The following is a 20,726-nucleotide window of genomic DNA, read 5'->3' as shown; positions in this document are numbered from 1 at the left end:
ATTATTATAATATTAGTACCAGCTCCACTATTCTATGAAATATTTGAAACACAAAATAAAATGCTTAAGGGTTCCTGGTTTGATCCTAAGCTCTGGTTATTTTCTCCCCATGTTCATGTGCAGGTCTCTCTAGTTTTGTCCCAACTCTCAAACACATGCCAGTATGTGGACTTTCTATGATAAACCTCAAAGTCTCCAGATGTGAATGTATTTACTTTATGTACAGCTTTGGATGTACCCGCATCCCATCCAGAGTGCATTCCTGTCTCGTGTCCAGTTCTCCAGTAATAAGCTCTGGATGCATCCCAATTCCAATGGAAATGCATCGTTGATGAAAATAAATGAAAGAACGAATTTTGTTCTTTTAGCACTTTTTTCAAACCGTGGGTTGGTTTCACAAAGATGTCAGCAGCCTTAACCAACCCTTAATACTCAGTCATTTATGGTGGTTACAGTGTTTTAGTTATTCAGAATTTGATCTGTAGTATAAAATGAACAGGCCTGGGGTTGCTTGAGTTTCTAATATCTTCAAGCTCATCTGAATCTTTTCTTCATCATCCTAACACAATTCCAGTCACTAAGGTATTGCATTCAGCTCCTGAAGGACACTGGTATTCTCTTCACATTAGACAGGCTCAGCTGCATTCACAGTTAAAATAAAATACAATAAAAAAACGGTGAAACTGTGTTTGTTTCAGAGTTGTGGAATAATAGTGTCGATTTCCTGATGGTATGCAAGAACAAGTGGCACATCAAGCCACTCCCCGAACAAAAACGTATTGTTCAGGGGAACAATACAATTCTTCATTATGTTCATTGCAGCATTGACAAGATCGAGGATGGTTCCATCAGGCAGTTGCATTATTAAGTTCTAGTTCTGTCCATCCGAACCACTACTATGCAGAGCTATAGTCAATATCCATAATAAATCCTACAGGTTCTATTATACATTGCTGTGCATGTGCATCGCCACATAGATTTACGTAATAAAACACCCCAAAATTACCATATATATATATATATGTATATGTATGTATGTATGTTATGGCTACATATGTCTATTTCCGCAAAGACAGTTTTGTGAGTGCTGTTGTCGTTTCCTCTCTGTTACATTTTTGGAAATGTAACGTATCGCAGCGGTAAGAATCCATGTATGTATCATTATTCAGCTCATAGCCGGCTGGGAAATGCCAGACCTGTCTCCAGTTTCATGTTGAAATATGTCAATGGCTAAAAAACCCTTAGGTGAAAGGACATGAGTGTGCATATGAGATGATGTTGCTTGCTTTATTTTGGTCTCTCCGAAAACGAACTGAAAAAATTGCATTGCACAAACCAAATTCGACTGATCCACTCATGACTCTCAGCAACCTCTGGTTCCTGTGGTTCTTAAAAAGCAGATTTTTTTGCTTAAAAAGGTTTTTTGTGGCACACTGGCAAAGAAAGGCAAGGCCAGTGATTGCCCCAGTCAGTCTTTCAATGTGCCTGTTATTTGATTTTTATTCACCTGTCTGCCGCTTGTTGTGAAAACACCACGCTGAGCAATTACTGCCAATAATGCTGACGTGATTGGCAAGAAGTGCAAAAGGAGCTCTACGTAATGAGTTTACCCAGAAAGACACCTCCTGTTGAAGGTTTACACATTCACCTGGTCGAGGGAATTTCTAAATGTTCTAATTCGATTTTTGAAATTATTATTATTATTATCCAGGTGAAAGATTAAAATTCTGTGCTTTTCATCGTGTTTGAAGATGGTTTCAGTATTAGTTAGTAAAGCAGTCTGTTCAGCTTGTTTGTTTTATTCGCTTTGGTACATTACCATTTAACCGAACAGTGGAATTCATCATTCTTTTAAACACTCAGGCTCTCTGAAAACAAAATTTCCTGAAAAAGACGCCTGTGATTTTCCAGATGCACTTGTGTTCTTTTAGCTGGGATTATTATCTTGCAGTATGACACACTGCAGCACTCAGTGCAAACTAGTACTGAGGGAAGGAATCATATGTGTGATTCAATTTCATTTCATCTGCTTTGATGTAATAAATATTCATTAAGAGTGATGGTGGATCTGAAAGAGCTTTAAAAGTCATGATTTATTTATTTTGTGTTATAATATTTAAGGGATATAACACAGTGGCTTGTGTTTGTGGTATGGGGGTCTGTGTTGTAGTGCTAATCAACACAGACCCCCAAAGTTGATAGTTTGTCTATAATTTCTTGTCCTATATATATATATATATATATATATATATATATATATATATATATATATATATATATATATATATATATATATATATATATATATATATATTAATGTTGTGGAACATCCATGAGAGAACGTCATGTTCATGGTATAACTTTCATTCTAACAGCTTTGCACAAGTCGTTCCCTCACATGCTTCTCTGCACTCTCTCTTCTAGATAATGAGACCAAATAACACTGCTCCTTTTCCTGAAGACTTTCCTGTGATTCGAGGATCCTTCCATACACGGTAAATAAACATCACCATCAAGAAAGTGTTCCCATATCATCACACACCTTTGTATATGTCTTACGTTATGTTAGTTTTTTTTTTTCTCTGTAAATTCTAATGCAAAAAATTGAAAAATGAATCAAGCATTTGTAAAAGAATTCTCTCTTTTATTATTTTTCATTTAAGGCAATCCAATACAAAGCATTTCACAACCAACTGTTATAACAACAATCATGTACAATATAATTCTTTTGAGGTGAAAAACAACCATGCCAGTGAAAATAATAGCTAAGAATGTAAACTAAGTGAAAAAATAACGATAATTAAAATTCATATCAATGTATATTTATATATATATTTTAGAAAAAGTTTTTAAAAACAGGCCGTGTGACATGCTGTGGGCTGCCGGTTTCCAAAATTAACAAATATCACAAAAGGTTGAACATAAGTACAGGTACAGGAATAAAAAAAAAAAAAGAAAACAAAAAAGCTGCTTCTATATTTGGCAATTACATGCACAATTAGTTGGCTGAAATTGAACTTGTCTCTACAGTATGTTACAGATGTTGGCACAGAATTTTGATCTGTACAAACCCCTAACGCGTCATAATCAGACGTGCTGGGGACACGGGACAACAGGTACAAAGGTGCAATCGGACATGTATTGTCCATTACAGCCAATGAATGACCTTTATAAAGGATATGAAAAGGGATCATGTACAGGTGTACAGTACGTATGGAAAGACATCTTTACACTTAAGGGCTTCCTTAAATGTTTTGATTGAACTGCTAATAAATACAAACTCATCCATTTATGTATGCGCCTCTCCACTCGTCAGAGGTGCAAGTTAAATCCCAGAACTGCTCAGGAGACATTGTTACCCCTGAGTAAGAATCTTGATTTTTGTTTTTGTTTTTAACTGCTTATATGCTTGAGAGGTATTCTGCCTCAATAACACGTTGAATTAATGGGAAATTCATTAAAAGATTTCGTCTGTAGCATTGTTTTTTTGCCATGCGCACGCTACGCTACATATAAGGCTTATGCATGCTGTGCATTCGATAGATGGGATAGATTTAATGGAGAGGTATATTCAAAAAATTGGTGTACTTCTTTTGATTAAAAGTCAGTGTGCCGCATTTGTGGTATAGCTGATTCACAACCTACTGTACGGTGTGTTGTCTGGGAGTGTAAACTGTTACACGCTGGGTAAATTACACAGGACCGACAAACAGATTAATGGTTAATATGAACATGGACAGTAGGTCTCTGTAAGCTTTCTTTGGAACACTTCAACTTTGTAGATATTAAGAGGGAAAGCATGATGCCAGAAAAAGAGCCTATTACTCAAAAGGAATTGTGACCAGAACAATTCCTTATATTTTTTAAATGCCAAATATGGATTGATGCAATCTGCTTCTTCTTCTTCTTCTGCCACAAGGATCACCCGTCTCCATACCCCCCTGTCCTCTACATCTGCTTCATTCACCCCAACCACCTGCATGTCTTCCCTCACCACATCCATAAACCTCCTCCTTGGCCTTCCTCATTTCCTCCTTCCCGGTGGCTCCATCATCAGCATTCTCCTACCGATATACCCCAATGTTCCTCCACTGCACATGTCCAAACCATCTCAATCTCGCCTCCCTCCCCTCGTCTCCAAAACGTCCTACATGCGCTGTCTCTTTTAATAAACTTGTTTCTAATCCTGTCCATCCTCGTCACTCCCAATGAAAACCTCAACATCTTCAGCTCTGCTACTTCTGCTACCTTCTGTCTTTTATTTAATACCACAAATATGGATTGATGCAATCAAATCGGGCAAACAACTCCACCTAGAGGACAGTTGCTGTAATTTTAATTTGAGTCTTTTAGCTAATCAGACATGTTGAATAGTTAAAAAAAAAAATTTCAGGACATATCTTCAGTATTACATACATTTAATGAAAGAAAAGGCAACAAGGGCTTGTTGAAAACAGTAATGGAAAACAGTGCAAGAACCTTCTAAACATCAGCTAGTAGTTTATTGAAGGCTGGTTGTTTACCATTGATTGTTTCTTTGTGAAATTCACTATGGCAAAAAATGTGTGGAAACCTGACCATAACAGCTAAATATTTCTGTTCCAAAATCATGGATATCATCATGGAGTTGTTCCCCCTATTTGCTGTTAGAATAACCTCAACTCTTCTGGGAAGGCTTTTTAATAGATTTTGGAGTGTGGCTGTGGAAATTTGTCCATTCAGCCACAGTGTAAACGTTGTGCAGTGCTGATTTTTAAGAGGCGTGGTGCAGTTCCAATTCATCTAAAGGGTGTCCAGTGGAGTTGAGGACAAGGCTTAGGTGACTTGAGTTCTTCCACACCAACAATTTACTAACCAGATCTTTCTGGACCTCATTTTGTGGTGCACAGGGACATTGTCATAGTGAGACAATTTATTTTTAGTTCTAATGAAAAAAACCTAACCTAACCCTACAGAATACAATGTCGCTCTTGACCTTTGTGCGCTTAGTTTTGCACAATGGGTTGCAATGTTCAGGTGTCCCCATAGTTTTGGCCCCAGCATCATATATATAATATTATGTATATGTATATAGTGGATTTGAAAAAGGCCCCCCTTCACCTTTTTCAATTTTATGTTGCAGCCTGATACTAACATTTTTATTTTTTCATCATTCTAGAAATGTCTATAATTTTTTTACAAATAATATTTAAATACCACACACAGACACAAGCGTTTATTAATTGAAATAATTTAAGAAGGCACACATTTCTCTATAGAAGGCCTTATAGTTGGCAATGCATATCAAAGCAAAAACCAAGCCATGAGGTCAAAGGAACTGCCTGCAGAGCTCAGAGACAGGATTGTTGCAAGGCACAAATCTGGGGAAAGCTACAAAAAAAATTGTTGCTGCACTGAAGATTCCTAAGAGCACTGTGGCCTCCAAAAATCTCACATTAAAGAAGTGTGGCACAACCAGGACTCTTTAAAGAGCTGGACGTCCTGGCAAACTGTGCAATCAGGGGAGGGGGGCTTAATAAGAGAGGTCCCTCTGACTGAGTTCCAGAGATCCTGTTTGGAGTTGGGACAAAGTTCCAGAAAGACAACCATTACTGCATCCCTTCACTAATCTGGGCTTTATGGCAGAGGGGCTAGACAGAAGCCTCTTGGAGTTTGCCAACAGTCAACTAAAGGACCCTCAGACTGTGTGGGACAAGATTCTCTGGTCTGATGAAACCAACATTGAACTGTTTAGCCCCAAATCTAATCTTTTTTTCTGTAGGAAATCAGGCACCTGCCCAAAACCATCCCAAAAAATGAAGAATGATGGTGGCAGCATCATGCTGCGGGGGAATTGTTTTGCAGCAGAGACTTGGCAACTAATCAGTGTGGAGGAAAAGCTGAATGGAGCAAATGACGAAGATACCCCCAATAAACATCTGTTCTACAGCCCAATTGCTGCCGAAGGTGCTCCAATTAAGTACTGAGCAAATGGCCTGAATATTTTGTGATATTTCACATTTAGGAGAAAATATAGACATTTCTAGAATTCTGTTTTTACTGGAGTACTGAGTGTTTAAAACCAGGTTAAATGATTGTAGGATCAGGCTGCAGAATAACATTTAAAAAGTGAAAAAGTAAAAAAAAAAAAAAAAAAAACCTTTCCAAATACAGTGTGTGTGTGTAGTGTGGTGTAGTGTAGTGAGGTGTATCTGGGCAATATCTGCATGGCTTTATATAGTATTTCACTCACTTCTAATAGGAACACCTGCACCGCTATCCAGTCAGCCATGCAGAAGCAGTACAACACAAGCAAACAAACTGCCACTTATCACTGAATGTTGTTTTGTTTTTCACACCATTTTGTGTACATTTATGGAAATCCTACGAGTAAATCGGTTTCTGTCACTCTCAAACTATATAAAACCTACGACCACACCACAGTAAAAGTCACTTGGAGTTTTCCCCATTTTTATTTGATGTAAACATCATAAACATGATTTTTCTGTATTGCACTGCTGCCAGGCGAATGAGCAGGTTAGGGGTGTGATCATGTGATCATGTTCTACAGTCATTCTGTCACCACCAGGAATTCATAATGCACCTAATATGAAATATAATAGTGTTCCTGGAAAGAAAAAGAAAAAAACCCTGCATGCCCTAAAGGAAACCACTATCATATATTAATATTAATCTATCAGTGATGAGAATTATCCAGAAATAATTTAATAACTGCACTGATTACATAAATCTGACCTAGTTCCTTCCTATTATATTGAGTAGGGTTGCAAAGGGGCGAACACATTTCCAGAAACCTTCAATGGGAACTAATTCCTGAGAATTTTGGACATATTCCAAGTTGGAAACCTACCAGGAATGTTTTGGGATATAATTTGAAATTTGGGGAATTTTATTATTATTCCTATATATTCCTGTTAATTACAGTGGAAGGTTCCCAGATTCCTGGAATTTTGCAACCCTAATACTGATTTCGATATCTTCTAGTAAAACCAGAAATTATGTCTAATTTTGTGTGCTTTAATTAGTTACGATCAGTAATTCTCTCTGACGTGATAGCGATTCATCGCTGCAGCATTACCGCATGCCCAGTTAAACAGGTCACCAGAAATGCCGGCGTTTAACTTTCCTGTGACTCAACAGACCCGCAGAGAACAAAACATGCAGCAAATACTAATGAGGCTGTGACTAGGCTTACCGATCTTATAATCGCACATGACTGTAATGTAGTCCATCACGGCCGCCCAGTCTCATTTGAATAAAAGTGTCTTGACAAAATCGATTTGGTTTTGGTACCCCACAATATTTACAGTACTATTCATCTGTTCTTGCAGAAAAGTGGGATAAAGAACGAGTGAGAAAGGAATAGAAACGATTGCTGAATTGCAGGTGTGACCACTCATCCTAGCACAGGCCAAACAAAAAAATAAAAATCAAATCCGTTGCATTGCTGAAGTGTGCAATAAGGTTGTTTATGATGTATTTTGCAGTGGGTGTGACAGCGCCTGGTGCTGAAAAGTTTAATTTCACTCTTGAGCAAATAATTAGGAATAAAAATGTTTACTGCTGTGCTTCTTAACTGATCTGAATACAGGATTTACCCATTACGTGCCTATTTTCTGTATAGAAACACTCAAGTGTGCATCTTCTCACCAGCATGCTTTGAACAGACAAACAAAATCTTCTAAGAAACAACATAAAGGCTAAAAGATCAACACGCAACTCAAGTGGTGCGCAAAAAAGTGCAAACTCAAACACACATGAACAAGTCTCAATCCCTAAAGAGAATGCCACTAAGAAAGGTATCAGAAAACTTCACCTGAATGCACATAGTACACCAATGTGGAGTAAGGTCAACGGTCAGAGCAGGGAATACTTGTCCAGGTACAGGAGACAAAGACAGACAGGCACGAGTTGAATCCACAAATATCGTCTTCTTCTCCCATCTCAACTCGCTGCCCAATGAGAGAAACAGTCATGAGCCGAGAATTTTTTTTTTTTCTTTCAATTTCTATCTTTTTTTTTTTTTTTTTTCTCAAAACTTGACTGAAGTGTGCTTCTTTGATCATGCTGTTGTCCCAGAGAAAACAGGCAGGAAACAAAAGCAGTTACAGAAATACCTTGGCACCTCAGAGTGTCCCAGAGAGACCGTATATAAAGTTGTACAGGGAGCCAGTGGCCTGCTTGTTCCATCAGTCCCAATCCCTTAATTCCAAAGAGGCATCTCTGGTTGGAAAAACCCTCGGGAAGGGTGGACTCATATCTGAGTGTGGTGTGTGTGTCCTGAGGGTGTGTAGGGAGGGGGCGCTGGGTTAGGTTTGATGCCTCGGCTCTTCATGTATGAAATAAATTGGTCCGGGATTTCTGCCAGGACATCTTTGGCCAGCCGCGCCATACTTAACACATGATTACCCGTCCGGTCCATGTAGTCCCGGAATGGCACAAACTGCAAAGACCAAGAAGTGTTCCTTTATTTCCTTTCTACAGTCATGGCAGTTGCATTCCACTCAGAAACTAGGTTGAATTTTCAAGCTGCTAATGAAATATAATTAATGAGTATAATCCCGCATGCTTAGACATTATCATTACTAATGTCCCCTGCACAAAACAGAGAGCACAAAGAGAAACGCCCCCGGGAAATTCAGAAATTCATTCGAGATCGACATTAATAATTGCCTTATTAGAAAATGGGTTATGGTTCATGGATCAGCTACCTAAAGCTTAACTAAAAAGGGCATTCGTTAAATCAGTAATGAAAAATGCTGATGAGGTAATGCTCGGTTGGATTTCATCGATTTTACAGAGACAAATTAGAGAAAGCGAAAGAGAAGATTGTATCACAGCGATTCCGAAAAAAAGAGAATAAATATGTTTCAGATCTTATTTTTTCCTTCGACCAAACAGGATTTCTAGTGTCACCTGAACAATGTCCCGTTCTGCTAGTTTTCCTCTTGAGGAAATCCTTATGTCATCACCATCCAACTCCACCATGGCTGAGAGGGGAAAGAAAAAAACCGTTAACAATCACCAAAATAAACAATCATCTAAAAATGGCTGCTCCATCATGCTATGGGAGGCATTTAGCAGGCATGGCGTTTGAATCCCCTTAGAAAGAAGAATCCATAGCGTCTGGGTTTTTTCTTCTTTAACAGGTTCTTTGGTTTCTTCACCACATTCCAATCTGCCATCTAGGTGTGAATGAGTGTGTTTCTGGGTATGCAAATAGGCATGTCAGGCTTTTGGAAGAAGCTTTTTAAAAAAAGGCTTTGATCTGTAGATGTGCATAAAATATTCAGCATGGAAAATAGAATCCAGTGACCTATGTTACCAAAGACCTCCGTAAGTTACTCCGTGTCAGCCCAGAATATATATAGATATATGTATATATGTATATATTAGGGCTGTCAATCGATTACAATATTCAATTGCGATTAATCACATGATTGTCACTAGATAATTCATAATTAATCGCAACTTAATCACACATTATCTGTTCCAAATGTACCTTAAAGGAATACTTAAGTTGTTAATACTCTAATCAACATGGCCCAGGGCAAATAAAGATGCTTTATGCAAGTGTTTGTTTATGTTTATTATTAGTGAAACCAAACTCCACATAGAGCATGAAGACAAAATCTTCTTGTAAATATTAAGTAATAATGGCATTTTTTTAATTACTTAAATCATCAGGACACCAAACTTTTGCTATGTTTCCGCACGGACGGTTTTAATTGCCGGATGTGCGCTTCATGGCGGAGCTTGGTGCTTGATTTAAGACTTGGCAAACAAATGTTTAACGTTAAAAATAGTTTTTTTTTCGGTTTATTATTATTTTTTATATCTGCATTTATCGTATGTGAACAGAATTTGTGCCATTTGCGTTAACAACTTTTGACAGCCCTAATATATTTACATATTTAAATCACAAAACAGTGAGTACACCCCTCACATTTCAGCAACCATTATTTAGTATCTTCTCAAGACAATACTATATAATAATATAGTATAAATAAATAAATACTATAAATAATACAAATATATATATATATATATATATATATATATATAATGACAGGTAACTTGAGACCAAGAGCTCATTACTCCCTTTAATCTCTTGCCTTGGCACTTCTACTGAAAGTAATTGCCCCTTATAATGAAGTACTGCACTGAATTATTTTAGTGGCTCTGTGTACAGTACAGCAGCTCTTGTCCACATGAGCCACAGACAACACATCCAGCAATAGCTCATCTCATTTCTGTTTGAAATGCACATTGCTATTCCTGTCCCTTACATTGTAGCAGTCCTCAGTGGGGAAGAGAAGCGTGGGAGGTTTTGGCTTCTTATTTGACCAGGGCCTCTAACACCAGCCACCACTTTGACCATGTAATGGCAGATGTAAAGACTTGTGCCCATTTACTGGATGCAATGTGCTAATTACAGCACACTCGGTGATTAGACAATGCTCCTCTAATCAATGCTCCCTATGACCCATCCTCCCTGCATTCACACTGATCAAGGAAATGAGTTGGTAATTGCTTTCGGAGCATCTGTCTGGCTAATTGCGAAGAGGTAGCAGGGCTTACCTGTGTTTTTAAAAATTCAATCACAGACTTATTGACTTGTTTTCCCGTTATTAACTTTAGTGGGGGAACAGTGTGCGCTTGTAAACAAGGCGAAGACAGATAAACAGAATGTTGTCCATTGCTTAAGGTGGTGAGGAGATTGCATTACAAAAGAACAAAAGAAGAATGCTTACCGTCAAACTCTGCTTGGCCCACTCCAACAATGATGATTGACATGGGAAGCTTGGCACCCTGTAGGCACAAAGGCTATTTACTTCTCTCAGGAAAATAACATTCAGATTCTTTGTTTTTACACACAAGAATCAATGCTAAGCACTTATGCGATAAAACTAAAAAATGTTTACTTTGCACCGTTGTTCAATTCTGGATTCAAATCTTCACGTTGGATATATATTTGATTAGCAAAATCTAATCTCGAATAAATGTGATGGAGTGGTGTCTCCTCCAGTGTGTATTCCTGCACAATGCAGACGTGAAAAGAAATGAAGCATCTGAAATGCATGGATCAGTGGGAATATCCGATTAAGAACCCGAAAACGGATTTGTGGTTCAAACAATGCTACAGTTGACCCTCTTGTCATAGTGAGCATCCGTTAATGGTGGATCAAAAGTGATTTTTTCGGAGCACTGGGCAAAAGGAATGTACACGTATTGGATATGACACACATGCATGTATACACACATTCTCATCCTAATTTACACCTAGGAGCAATTTAGATTCACTGTTCACCGGTGTTTTTTGAAAGGGTGAGAATCCAGAGGAAAGCAATACAGACATGGACTCAGGGGAAGAACATGCAGATCTCCTGTAACTGAAACCTCACGGATTTTGGAGGATTTTGGAGTTCCTGTAAAATCCACAATAACCCTTAATATACACTTTTTTACTCTCTATTTACAGTAAGTACTTTGTAGGCTTCAACAAAGCAACAGTTAATTATGGTGTGAAATAGATAGTGTGAAATTCCATTTGTTTCTTCAGTATGTTTTAACCCTCTACAAGGAAGGACAAAGTCATAGGAAGCACACGTTCGTGTTAAGCCTGTAGTTCTTGCAATTCACATATCTGTAAATGATTCGGGAAAAGAAAAGGATTTTAGGCGGTTGTGTGTCATATTGGAGAAGGGAGTAAATTGTCTGCAAAAACACACAGGAAAAAGAAGTCATTATTCAGGACACATATGTGAGCAGTAAATGGAACAATCTGTGATTCTTAGACCACCTGAGAAAAGCAGTGGCTTTATAATCAAGTGGAAGCGAAAAACCTATTTGCAAAGTCACTCCATGTTCCTTGATGAAGTTTTGAAATATTTAGCTAGTTTTAGTGCAGATCATTTGGAGAGAATTTTAGCGTGGGATTAGAGGGTGAGGGAGGCGGGGCCAGTATGATAGTAACGACACCCGTTACTCCAGGAAACCCACCCAGCCACTCCCACTCTAGGTGTCTCAACTGGCACTAAAACTCATTTATAAACTTGTGAGCGTAGTTCCACAATGCAGACCTATAAGGCATGTATTAATAATCAATTCATGAAAAAAAAGAAACACTTTCTTTTGGAAGGTGGCTTGATTCTTGATCTTCAATGATATGGACAGAAATTACAGTTCAAATATATAGTCATCCCAGTTAGGAGGCCAGCTGCAGACAGTTTTACAGTAATTTAGAAATAATTCTATACTGGTTCAGTAGGTGGGATACGTTATCCTCACCCAGAGGAGCAACTTTATAGATGTGTTCAGTTTCTCTACTGAATGTAATTACAAAAAATGAGTAGGGTATTTTCCAGAATCATAAGGTTTTGATTGAACAGCCAAGCCCCACATAGCAGACATGATAAGGAGCTCAAATTTTTTCTGTCTCAGGAAAAAAAGATTTGCAAAGCAGAGTCCCATGACAGGGAAGGTGAAAACTCTTTCTTCTGCGATCTCTGATGATCTGTGTACGACACGACTTTGTGACAGCCAGTGTTGTGGGTGCATGTCAGAAGCTCCATAGATAATTGAGCTCCCGTTGCCCTATTTGTGCCATCATATTCCACTTTGACTGATGGAACAGATCCAGCATAATGAGACAACAAAACAGACTGTCGGTTCACAATAGCCGCCTTGACAGCACCCGAGAATCTGTAATACAATAGCATGTAGCCATGCGTATCCGCTCAACACAAACAAAACAAAAGAATCCGGTCATTTTGCCGTATAAACTGTCAGTATCAATGAAAGTCCTTTTTTATGACACATTCAGATATCGACAGATTTAACAGGGTTAAAGGATGTTCGCATCGAACAGCGCAGCTGAAAGAACTCGCCGTTATATCCAACTTTTTCCCTGCATTATGCACGTCCACGTAATTAAAAATAATACATACCGAGAAGACCGTCACTTAATGTCCTAAATGACAGCTCAGGCCTGAACTAATGACGTACCCGAGCTAATAAAAGAGAGAGAAGAGATGTTTGTGGGCGAGAACAAGTGACAGTCTTTCATAACTTTAAGTCGTTTCCAATTATGCTTTTCGTCACTCACTGACTGAGTGGGAGGTTCAGTGTGGCAAAGGCTTGTCTAGTTGATTACTTTGCCCTCCGTGGTAACTATAACACATGATTGCCTGAGAGCGATGGATGTTCCCACATTCAATCATGTATGGGTGACTTCTTAATATGGTGCCCTAAATTCTTTCTGAAATTACAAATAAACATTGCCCTAATAGTGTTTTCTTTTAATATCCAACTGCTTCAGACTGGTGCTAATTTTTTTTTTTATTAGAACCAGAATTTACTAGAATTAGTATTTGGACACTCTTCCACAAAGTCTTTCTTTCCGGACCTCGATTTGTGACTATGTTCTGTGTTGCTGAAACCGGTAGGAATTTAAAGACATTGAGTGCAATTGTGTGCTTTTATTTAGGGGCAACTATTCAGAGAAGAAGCGTGATGCCAGGAAACCTTTGGCCAGGTAATGTATATCGTCACAACTCGCTATTAATAACTTTGATTTATTGTTTATTAAACTAAGAGGTATAACTTCTGGATTTTCTTTCTCCAAGTACCTGCTAGAAACTAGTACTAACCAGTTGGTTGAGAAATACAAAAGCCCATGTATGACCTGTTTTAAAAATAGTGGTCTCAGAAGAAGCATATGGTTACTGCATCTCTTATAAATGATACATGTAGTCCTTCACACTGATCTTAGAACCTAAATGGCAGAAATAGGTCAGCTGGTCTCAGAAAAATCTCTCAGCACACAACACACACTTTAGACCTCCACCTTCTACTTGTGAGCTACTGAAATGTTCTATCTGGCTTTGTTAACTGATGCGAAATGCTAATTTCCATCCTCAAACAGTGCTCCACTTTCGGGCACAGTTTCAGCATCGGCAGACATCTGTCACACTTCTAGCCTGAAAGCGAAGCGATGCAGTGAAAAAAATCGGTTTGGGGGTTTAGCTACGGTTTTCAATTCTTTCACGTGAACACTCAGTGGGAGTTTGGTTATTTTAGGCAATGCTGGACGTTATGCACGTTGCAAAATGTTATTGTGTCTAACTAATTTTAGTTAAACACATTCATTCGTTTGAATTTGACCTGCTTAGTTTGTAACCCATCTGTTCTTGTACTAGTATTGATTTATTTATTTTTTTATCTAAAATCCCAGACTGTATTTTACATGGCTCCTGGTTAAAGAAACAACACCTGTTAAATGAAAGAAGAAAAACAAGCTATGAACGTACATGGAAATGACAGAAGTTGCAAGATGCACACATTTTTTTAGTTGATGTTCAAAATTATTCTAAAGTCGAACGCTGTAGGCGGAGAGATTCGTCGAGTCTTGACGCAGAGGCCATCAACGTGAGACACAGCAGCAGGCAAGATCTTAAAAGGAAGGTGTGGCTGTTCTAATGCTTCCATTAACAGTCGCAAATTCCCTTTAAATCCAGTCTGCTGGGAATCGGGCCTGTTTGGCTGCACGGATGACTTGGTCCTCTGCTAGAGTTTTGGAAGGAGAAACAAGCTGACCACTTACCCGAATATACCGTGTTTAAAACTGTAGCAAAAACTACACACAACGTACACATGTATACAGCACTGATATTTTCTTAGGTGGACAAAAAATAGATTAATGGAAACGCTTATCGAAATTTCAAGGAAGAGGAATGCATTGTGACTTTGACTCTGCTGACATGGTTGTTTATGTACTACCCCAGAAAGCACCACTCCAGCAGAAAAAAAACATTCAGTGAACAAAGCAAACACTGAAACAGTGGACTTTATTTTGGAGCAACATGTCGTTGAATGTTATTAGACCGTTTTTTTTGCTTGAAACTGTTTCAAATAATATGGTAGGCCATTGGCAATGTCAGGCCAAACAGCCTCCTCCTCAGAACGTTGTTGGTTCTTGGTCACATAAATTTGCATAAAATACTAGACTGTCTCGTGTTTGTGTATAAACCAAATAATCGTGAAAATGTATAGTGAAAAAGTTCAGTGTTTAATATCTGAGAAAGCGATATGGAGGATTTTAAAATGACATGCAGTATTTCATTACAATTCAAATTCTTCATTGAAGAATTCAAAGTTGATTGAATGCACAATTAGCGTGGTCAGTACTCACGTTCACAATGGCTTCTTTGGTCTGAGCCATATCCGATATGACTCCATCTGTGATAATGAGCAGGACAAAGTACTGTGATCCGTCCTGTACAGCCGCTGCGTAACTTCATACGAAAGCAAATGAAGAAAAGAGGCAGAAGAAGAAAAAGAATGAAGGACATTTGAGTTCATGCTTGTGGTCAAACGTCCATCTGCAGCACACTGCTGTTGTGAGTGTGGTAACATCTCAAGCTTCTCTGTTCATTTTCAAATTTATATCACAATTGATTCCAGAGCTCTAGCGCTCGAATTTCCTTCCGTACTTCATGCATTTTAACAAGCCATCATAGATTGTAAATGGCTTGTATGAATTAGATGGATCTTTTCCATGCATGTGAGTTACTAAGAATAATCATGCTCCGTGGGTGTATTTGCTTAAGAATAACTATGCTCTGTGGCGTGTGTGTGTCATGCAGTGCCAGGCTTCTGGGAGGCACGTCATGTATTAATTAAGCAAGTCTAATTCAAGCTTATCAAGATGGCTTTTTTTAATTACAGCACAGAGGCCTCGTAGTCAGAATGAAGATTTGCTCGTGTGACGCCGAGGAATGAAAGCAGGGTGTGGAGAGGTTTCAGACAATCATTTATGCCTTTCTGCTTTAATAGATACGCACATGGTTTGCTCCTCAGTGGTCACGCCTACGTGCATGGAATCAGATTACAAGAAGTAAAGTGGACATGAGGTGCGATGGCTCGAACGACTGGGTGCTTGTGCAACAGGGTTCAACAAGCAACTAATGTGTCTAATAAGCAAATACTTTCGATATTGGCGATAAAATGTTTTCCTCTCCTGTTTCCAGACCGTTTCCATGTAACCGGATATAAGCAATGCAATGTGTACAAAATGTATAATTGATAAATGTGAGGTGGATCCGTGCACTGTCCCAGGTAATGTCAGCATGTCTTTTTGTGCCAATTATACAGTAAAGAAAAAAGAGGGATCATGCAATGTGGAAAAGATGCCAGAATGTCAAGTGGTCCACGATGGAACGTCGCACGGAGAGAAATCACTCAATGGCCGCTTTTCTAGCGCGGTGATCCCGAATTCAATTACCGAGAAGACTTGTTTACTCTGATAGAAGATATCTGATGGCTTTGAAAGCACAGTGCAGGTGACTGAATAATAAAATAATGAGTCATTCCTCTACTCATGCATAGATAAAAACACATCAGACTAGCTTGCATGATTGTCTAAGGCCATTAGTATGAGCAGGGTACGCATGCTGGCATTTCAAATGAATATAAATGCACGCAGCTACCATTGTCTTTTTAATAAAAGCTTAATGTTTGAAGCTTTGTTAAGATATAAATTATGTAGTTGGCAAATGACCATTTTTAAAGCTAGTGAACACTTAAATGCTGTATAATACGAATTCATTCATTGTTTGAAGCCAGTTAAATCTATCTGCTGTAGTTTGGATTTGTGTTATTTTTGTTTGTTCCTGGCTACTGTATACTTAATGATTGTTAATTAGTTGATTCTTTTCCCCAACCTATGGAAAAAACTAGCCCAATTTAAACCACTGTAACCCCGAACAACAGTTTATTGAAGATGCTGTAAAATTCTTTGTGAACTTGGAACTTCCTTTGTCCGAATTGTTGATGATATCAAATAAGTAAAACCCGAAATCTGAACCAACTGCCCTGTGAATGGTTCTGGCAAGCGTTTTGAGAACAAATAGATGCCATTGGCATTCAACATGAACGTCTTTACCGCCTACTTATTTGCGAAGATATTGAGAAATCGACATTGACATTGACATTTACAATTGACATTTGCCCATGCCGTGACCTTGTTCGGATCAGTTTTAAAATGTAATTATGATGTAACCTGCCGGTTCAAGTAGTAATTCCACATATTTCCTTTCAAACATTTAAACAGCTGTCATTTAGCGTCCACGCTAACAACACTATTGGAATGACGCACCGTTTGACAGACGCGGACATGGAAATAGCGGTAAGCATAATGAACCTAGTGTCAAAAAAACTGAATAGTGCATTTCCTATTTGTATGTGTATTTGTGAATATTTAGAAAATTATATCTGTACATTTCAAAGCATGTGTTAAGTTACATTGTCTCTCCAAAAGTATACGGACACCTGACCATTATAATATGTCTATATGGCTGGTCTTTTACAAACTGTTCCCATAAATTGGGAGGCGCACACCTGATTGTCTTGAATGTTTTTAACGTGGCTTAAGCAAGAAGATTAACCGTATTTGGTACCAAAGCATCCAAACTCTTTTCCAGTGTGACAACACCAATGTACACAGCGCAAGATCCATAAAGAAATGGCTTGCCAAGTTTGGAATGGAAGAACTTTAGAACTTTTTACCAGGTACCTTTAGTAACTCGACCACCTTCTTGTCTGACCTTACTAATACGCTAAAGCCTGAATGAGCTGACTCATTCTGTTTGGGTGTGATAGAAGTGGTAGCTTAGTGGTTAAGACACTGGACTTCTTAATGGAGGGTCGTGAGTTCAAATCCACCGAGTTGGCACTTCTGTGCCCCTTGAGGAAAGCCCTTAACCCTCAACCCCTTAGTTGTTACAAATGAGAAATAACAAGTCGTTCTTGATATGGGTGCCTGCTAAATTCCATGTGATGGTCAAATATCCACATACTTTTGGGCATATTGTGTACATTCTTACTGTGTATATGTTATATCCTTGGTATATATTGTAGGAATATTTAAATGAGTGTCTATATATTGTTTATATCAGTACAACGTACCTGGCTACATGGTTAACCACAGGGGCAAAGTTTGTGGGCCCATAAAGCTGAACAGTCTTTAAGCTCTGGTGGTAGGCTTCCAAGATCCCCTCAATTCCATTGCAGTAGGGGTTTTCTATATTACCATTCTGCAACAGAGGACAAGGTCAGTATTGTTCTTTCTGTCAGTAGGTAAGTATAAGATATCCATATAGCATTTTCTGAGACGGCGGTTGTATGAGAACAAATGATATCTGTCTGCCCTTAATATTTCCCCTGTCGATTTTTCTTTATTGTTCTACCTTAATAACCTCTAGAAGTTTCCTGGCCATTATTGGCACGTCTCTAGTTACATTTTACTGTTAACCCCAAGAGAAACAAATCATGATGTGATTACTTACTCGAATGTGACACACTCCAGCATATTGGATTCTATATGAAACAATTATGAGATTAAATTGAAGAATTTAGGTTGTGTGCGACTGTAGTAGGTGAACTGTATAGGAATCCCAGCCCCACAACAATAAAAATTGTTCTCCCGCCTCCAGCTGTAGCATTAGGTCCATTGCTTCTAAGCCTCTATATGGGAGTTTATCATAAGCTGACACACACTGGAACTTTTAGATGCAGTTCACAGCGAGTAGAAACAGAGGCTCTGATCAATTTAGCTTGCTTTGAGACCGCTTCGGCCCACAGGGAGAGCACAAATCCATAATCCCTCCTTGAGAAAACAGAATAGATTGCGTTTCTACACTATAACATGCACACACAGATACGCCACATCTATCATTAGCAGGGACCTAGTTTTTGAATGTTCAACCTGGGAGGAGGGCAAATGAGAAAGTTTACTTTCGATGAAAGGAAAGCCAGATAATGCATTACACATGGCTTTTACTCAGAGAGGAGTGCAAATTATGTAAGGATTTAAACAACAGCTGAACTGCTAAGAGGTTATCACTTATGGAATCTAATGATTATGCTCACTACATTTGGCATGAGATAACCTTGAAATAATGTGGAAAAGATGCAGATCTGTTTGCCTAATTACTCACCAGAGGGAACTCGTGGGACACGTGTCCATCTGGGGGTAATTTCGCCCCAAAGCCCAGTGCAGGGAACATTTTATCACTGTCGTAGTCCTGGATGATCTCTCCTACGGCCTTCAGTGCCATGGCATAGGCATTCATCTGGTAAGGGTTCATATAGTGGAGGGACGTGGACTGGGACGGGTTACCTAGACATCAGAGTTAGCATTGCGCAATATAATGAAGTAAAAGCTATAGCATAGAGGCCATTTATGGTATATGTGTGATTACAATATGCGATATACAATGTGTTTCTGGGAAATGAGAAAAGGATGGATAAACTTTGGATTGGAATAAAAGTCAGAGGACGATCATTAAATGGGTTTAAAATCGTTACAATACCAGCTGTATCATTTAAATCTACAACCATCTCCCACATAACAGACATTTTTTCCTCTTGTGTTTCTTTGACAGGATGAATTCTGTGTATTTAGAGGTTAAACAGTAAAACATATTTGAGTGAGCAAAAAAAACAAAACAAAAAAAAATATATGTCATTGATTGCACTCTAATCACAATATACACCCACTGTAGTAAAAGCGCAGGCACATTAATCTGCACCTTCTCTGTCAAACTATAAGTACTCCTTCTAGCTGATGTGATGACACACGTCTACTACTGGGGCTTCTATCACCTTCTAGACCTGCCTGATTCATATACCGGTACCTCCAGCGCTTCTACAGTTATGAGTCACTTTCCATTACCGTGAACAGTCCCACATGCCTATTCTCACGATTTGTTCTACTTTCCAAAAACAGTACAAACTCAAGTTTTTCACCATGTTTCAGTGGATAATTTCATGTGAATACTACAGATACCTAGCGATGATGTGCTGCTCATTAAAACAGTGAATAGTTCAAAACTATAAAGTAATAAGATGGCAGGATTTGGAAAGCTAAGGCTTGTGTTAATGTTATAAAAAGCATCACAAAAATTGTGAAACAATCTGCAGGGTATACAAAAGACAATCCGTACAAAACAAGCGGACACAATCGGGTAACAAACCAATGACTAAAAATGGGAGTAGCAGGGAAAAAAAAGCAACCCAAAGAGAGAATCTGTGACTCTGGCTTTCTCATCTACATTTACACCCATCTGCTTCGTGACAATCTGTTGTTTAAAATGATATACAAATAAGCTTTAATTAAAAATGCTGCTCATTCTTTTCTCAGTTGAAATCCATGGTAATCACCCAAACACTACAGATGCGGTATAGAGATTAGGTTGAAAAACCCTGGAGGACTCCTTTGAATGGGATATAATACCATGCAACATGGTTCTAAACAATTATAAGAAAGTTTAAATTGAACAGAAGGCTAAGTAGTATATTGCACTGCAGGGGTCTTTTTTTTCTTCTATAATAATCAGCCATTCTTAATGCGTTTGTCCTTATCCAGAAACCAGTATATACAAACACTTCAGGGGTGTACTTCACACCACCTAGGCTGCTGAAAAGCTATTCATGTGCAGCTCACTGTGCCATTGAGTTGGAAGGGTATTTATCGTTCTCGCTTCAGTTGTTGTTCGCGTTGTGTAGTTATGAACAAACTCTGAATAGAAGGCAGCACTGCAGGCGGCCTTCCACAGCAAATCCAACTAAACTCAACCACATTATTTCATACTTTACGTAGTCATATCTTTTCATGCACATTTATTTTTTTGCCTGGCTTCATGCTAGCTTTTGATTATTAATAG

General features: G+C 38.5%; 1 protein-coding gene and 1 long non-coding RNA gene across 2 annotated transcripts in view; one reads left to right on the top strand and one right to left on the bottom strand.

The window, feature by feature from the left end:
• Positions 1-2,522: 2,522 nt before the first annotated feature.
• On the top strand, positions 2,523-4,374 carry LOC310722052. Its single transcript, XR_014532280.1, has 2 exons — positions 2,523-2,931; positions 3,031-4,374. It is a non-coding gene; the product is annotated as an uncharacterized lncRNA (long non-coding RNA).
• Positions 4,375-7,544: 3,170 nt separating this feature from the next.
• Positions 7,545-20,726, bottom strand: part of cpne5b (copine Vb) — a 114,979-nt gene continuing 101,797 nt past the window's right edge. Inside the window, exons 15-20 of the mRNA XM_083534174.1 lie at positions 18,999-19,180; positions 17,968-18,095; positions 15,194-15,296; positions 10,755-10,812; positions 8,917-8,990; positions 7,545-8,443 (exon numbers count right to left, since the gene is read on the bottom strand). Of these exons, the coding sequence (XP_083390300.1) occupies positions 8,255-8,443; positions 8,917-8,990; positions 10,755-10,812; positions 15,194-15,296; positions 17,968-18,095; positions 18,999-19,180 (734 nt within the window). The 3' untranslated portion in view covers positions 7,545-8,254. The remainder of the gene's footprint in view (positions 8,444-8,916; positions 8,991-10,754; positions 10,813-15,193; positions 15,297-17,967; positions 18,096-18,998; positions 19,181-20,726) is intronic.

The sequence above is a fragment of the Silurus aristotelis genome, assembly GCF_946808225.1.
Source record: "Silurus aristotelis genome assembly, chromosome: 28".
NCBI classification, from domain to species: Eukaryota; Metazoa; Chordata; class Actinopteri; order Siluriformes; family Siluridae; genus Silurus; species Silurus aristotelis.
The sequence above is the reverse complement of the archived record's forward strand: the minus strand, read 5'-3'. Positions and strand labels throughout refer to the sequence as shown.